Source organism: Aplysia californica, unplaced genomic scaffold (assembly GCF_000002075.1).
Source record: "Aplysia californica isolate F4 #8 unplaced genomic scaffold, AplCal3.0 scaffold00047, whole genome shotgun sequence".
In the NCBI taxonomy this organism is placed as follows: Eukaryota; Metazoa; Mollusca; class Gastropoda; order Aplysiida; family Aplysiidae; genus Aplysia; species Aplysia californica.
Window position 1 is genome coordinate 986,215 of NW_004797317.1, and position 5,000 is coordinate 991,214.

Below are 5,000 nucleotides of genomic sequence, written 5' to 3' on the forward strand. Positions count from 1 at the left end.
AGACAGACAGACAGACAGACAGACAGACAGACAGACAGACAGACAGACAGACAGACAGACAGACAGACAGACAGACAGACAGACAGACAGAGAGGGGGTGGGGTGCGTGGAATCTGCGAGTGTTCGTGATGTCGTGTAAGAAGTCAAGGGTTTTTCTCCTCTGTTTCTCGCTCTACTCTCAATCTTACACAAACATATGCACACAAACAAGCACACAATACATTTACACAAACGCACACACACATACACACACACAGAGACACACACACAGAGACACAAACATGCACACTATCTACCTACTTTTCACTGCACCTTCAAATCATATAACTACACCTTATGCCTGTAGCCTGTTAGGTTTCAAGTAAATGATGATGTTGCAAGTGCCCTATAACTCTTACTAAAACTAAAAACTCATAATTTTCTGTTGTGAAGCAGTGTGGCTCTTTGCTGTCGCTTGCAGAACATCCAAATTTGATTTCCAAGACGAGAAATTTCCGTTGAATGTCTCGGTCTTTGTTCCTGGATATCGTATCCCTCACAGCCCAAGTTGGCCCTGACAGGTAGCCTGCCTTCTAACTTAAAAGATCTACATAGTGTTGATATTGGTGAAAAAACGCTCATGTGAAAAAAACAACCAACCAATCTTTGTTATATTAGATTTCGACAAAAAAGAAAAAGAAAACAAACATAATATTCACATTATAGTCTCACTTACGTCCTTGTTCCTCAACCGGCTGACGACATGTTCCAGTCCCAACACTAGCAGACCGGATGCCAAGCCAACGCCAGCCACTATGAACGTTCCCGCCAAACTGTACAAGTCCAGACCAGAGTTTCCTGCCTCTTTAGGACAACCCCCTTCGTTTCCTTCCCACCACTTGAGGCGTAGAGAGCCCAGGAGACGTTCAGTCTGTAGCTGTAGGATACTGAAACAAAGATAGAGCAATAATTGTTTATACGTCGTACTTTGTAAGTTCTTGGACAGAGCATCAGTTACGCTGGAGTCTTATTTTGTGTTTTGTCTTGGATAAAGAAATAATTATCGTAATACATCTTCCTTCGTTCGTCTTTGACAAAGCATTTATATTTACGTACGTTTTATTGTGTGTATATATATATATATGTGTGTGTGTGTGTGTGTGTGTGTGTGTGTGTGTGTGTACGTGTGTGTGTGTGTGTGTGTGTGTGTGTGTGTGTGTATGTGTGTGCTCTTGGACACAAAAATTATTATCTACGTGTTATTTTGTGAGTGTTATCTTGGACAATTGAATTACTGTTACACAAATTTTATTTTGTGTGGCCTTGGACAGAAAAAGGGGGCCCTTGTGGCCTAGAGGTCACGGTGTTTGCCTCTCATTCAGCAGGTCCCGGGTCCGGATCCGGATAGTAACAGAATATTTTTTTCTCTTAAATATTCTCCTTTCAAATCCTTTCCGAGTAAAGATCCCTTGGTGGCCCAAAATCGATAAGAGTAGGCTTCGGCAGCAACCCGAGCAAAATTCAAAATTTCCTACCAACTGAAAGTGTTTGGTGTGTCCCACGCGCTCATTTTGACCTTAGTTATGCAGCTGTCAGCGCCGGAAAACACTTACGAAAAACAAGGAAAGAGAACTTTTATTACTAATACATTCGTTATAGTATATGTTTTCTCTTGGACAAAAGAATTACTGTAACATACGTTTTATTTTGTGTGTTCTTGATCAGAGGATCTGTTACATACATCTTATTTTTGTTTTGTCTTAGACTGAGAAATTATTGTTTTTTATATATACGTCTAATTGTGTGTGTTGTCTTTGACAGAGATATTACTGGTACAGTCGCCTTATTTAGTGTGTGTTGTCTTGGACAGAGAAAAAGTTACATACTTCTCAATGTACGTGTTGTCGTGGACAAAGAAATTCTTGTTACGTAAATTTGTCTTATTTTGTGTGTGCTCTAGGACAGCTAAATTATTGTTACATCATACAATGTAATAGTCTATTTTGTGTGTTATCTTGGACAAGAAAAATTATTGTTATAATATATGTGTTATTTTATGTATTATCTTGGACAAGAGAAATTATTGTTATAATATATGTCTTATTTTGTGTGTTATCTTGTACACACATAACACAGTGGTATATGTTTACGATGCAATAATCATATCAAAGGGAACAGGAGAGAAGATGGGTTATTTTTGTTGTTAGTTGTTGGTGATGGTTGTTGGGGGGGAGGAGGGTGGTAAGAAGTTAGAATAGAATAGAATACTGATCAGGAATAAGACAGACTAAGACAAAACATTGATGAATATATCGCATATTTTCGCCCAAGATGCTATTACGAGTTCTCACCTCACTCCTTAAGTCATTTACCCAAATGATCAAATATGGACAAAAATGCAAAGCAAAAAAGAAGAAAACAATCCCACTAAATATAACACGACTTTTATGGGGGGGTTTTTCCCCACTCCCTAATACACAGATTAAACATTATGTTTTAGTAGAGGTTTTACGGCGTTCGCAACTAGCTGCATAAGGTCATATGAGCGCCAGAAGATTAGAGGTGTTACAAGAGAGTAACAAACATGAAAAAGAAGGAGAGGAGATAAGGACGATAGATGTTTGGTAGGAAAGAAGAAGCAAACCACACCAAAGCACCCGCCAACCACCCATATATATATATATATATATATATATATATATATATATATATATATATATATATATTATTGGCATTTATTTTAAATGTATGTCCAAGAATCCAAAACTATTGACCGAAGTGTGTGAAGTAATAGTTCCCCCATGGGTATGCTTCTTTTATCGAGTTTGCGTATCTTTTGTCTGGGATACTGTATCTCAGTACTCACTTTGTCCCGTACAGGCAGGGTCAAAGCAGGGTGCCTCTTTAAATGTACGAGTTGCTTTAATGAGGGCTCAAAATAGCACCACGGAATCAAACCAACTCTGAAGTTGTACTTTACTCTATAGTAAGGCATTTGATCCATTGTGCTCCTAAAAATCAAAGACATTTTTGCATTTAGGTAAGTATTCCTTTCTATTCCTATTCCTTATGTCTGTGCATTACAAAGAATAATATCGTGACTAATAGCTGATAAACAACATCCACCACAGGTTCGAAAGTTCACGTTAAATTGTCTTCATTGAAAGCAACAACGGAAGCCAAAGTTTGAATTAAAAAGTGACAGTTATGTAACAGTGCTAACTGAGTTAAACCGAAGCCAGTATTTTAGGGAGCATGTGGGTGATAACACCTTATGTTTCTTTTCCAAGCACTACAGAGGCCACAAATTGCACACGATATTCTTTATTGGTATTTTAGCTCTCAAGTTATTTTCATACATCTCAATTAATGCAGATCCTTTCAATCAAGCTTCCTTCCCTCCCACTCCCTATCCTGGCCATGGAAGGCTTTATATAGAGACATCGCTCAGGTCAGCGTACTCTTGGGAAATCACAAAACAAGTTGTTTATCAGACGTGGGGCGTGATTTCCCCGAGCACCAATTTTTTCTGGGATCGCCACAATTGTTTGGGGTGTGTGTCAAACTGGGGACTGTGAACTCTACGGGAAAGTGGAAATACAGAAGACAGTTTGAAAAGAAACCTTACCTTAAGCTACGATGGAAATGGTAATTGGAGTCAGCTGTTTGTGTGAGAGTTTAGTGTTTTCACTGTGTTGAAGGGCGGGTGATAGGGTTGGTTATTTATTTTTATTATTTTTGTTTGGTTGGGAAGGGAGTGGGGGGGGGGGGGGAAGTAGAAGTGGTGATATGATAGATGTGTGTGTTTCGTTTTCTTTTGCTTTCCCTTTTGTCCTTATTTGTTTTGACTTTTTTCTTCCTTTGGTTTGATTCTAGAAAGGAATGAATGCTTCGAGTACAATAAAAGTGGTTTCTTCACCAAATAAGAAAAAAAATCAAAGTCGCTATAATCTGGCAAAATAATACATAAAAGTATATAACTGAAAATAAGGGTACTTGGACCTGTATGGGTTACATTCTACTTTCAACAAGGTGAGGTCAAAGAAACAGGACACTTGAATTGTACGATCATTCCTGATAAGACCCTGCCTGATGGGTACAGAAACTTGAAACAATGTAGGTATTTTTAGGCCTCCATTGACACAGTTCAGATAAATTTTCTCCAGGCCAGCTTTGACCATGCCTGTCAGGATCAGCCTGGGCGGTGAAGAACAAAACGGCCAGGAAGAAAGACTAAAATACTCGATAAGAATTTTCCCCACATGAAAATCGAACTCAGATCTTCTACGTGGGACTGCAAAGTTCCTAACCACAACACCAAAACCTGGGAAGTCGCTAAGCAACCTGATTTTCAAAACTGCAATGAAGATTCGAACCAGCGTCAGCTACACTAGTGCCATCTACACCCTAGCCTAACATGTTATCATCTATAACAATGACGTGCCTAAAGGTTAAGACACATCCCTTTGCCTCTAAACATCATCGTCATTAAAATAATGCTATAATATTTTTTCCCGTCAACAAAAAAAAGACCTAGGCTTCAGGCAAAGCGTCGTAACGTATACTAGTATCGACTGAATGGAGACAGGTAAAAGAAATCTAATAAAAGGATATAAATTCATAAAATTAGAATTGTTAAATGCTCTAATATATTATATGAAGTAATATAAAGGAGCAAAGTAAAACCGAGAATAGAAACGGAGGGAGAATGTTTTGACCAGTCCACAGAGTGTGAACAGAAGGGGAATCTAATCTCCCTAATTTCATTTCCATCGGAAATGATAAAAATTATTCCTGTGCTGGAAACAACTCCATAGAATTGAATTGTCAGCTAATGAGATTATGAGCGAAAATAGAACAGGGTTTGAGAGGTGAAATGAGCTTATAGACTGTTTGTCGCCACCATGTTTGAGAGAGGAATTTCATAGAACATAAGCTTCTATGGGTGTGGTATGTAGAGAAGTTGGAACTTAAATGTTTTGTGAACACATGTTGCTATGGAAGTTGTTCTAAAAATAGAA

At 38.4% G+C, this 5,000-nt stretch overlaps 1 protein-coding gene across 1 annotated transcript in view; it reads right to left on the bottom strand.

The window, feature by feature from the left end:
* The window catches only part of LOC118477239 (ionotropic receptor 25a-like), a 28,851-nt gene that overhangs the window by 7,148 nt on the left and 16,703 nt on the right, over positions 1-5,000 (bottom strand). The window contains exon 6 of the mRNA XM_035968227.1: positions 716-926. Within this exon, the coding sequence (XP_035824120.1) occupies positions 716-926 (211 nt within the window). The remainder of the gene's footprint in view (positions 1-715; positions 927-5,000) is intronic.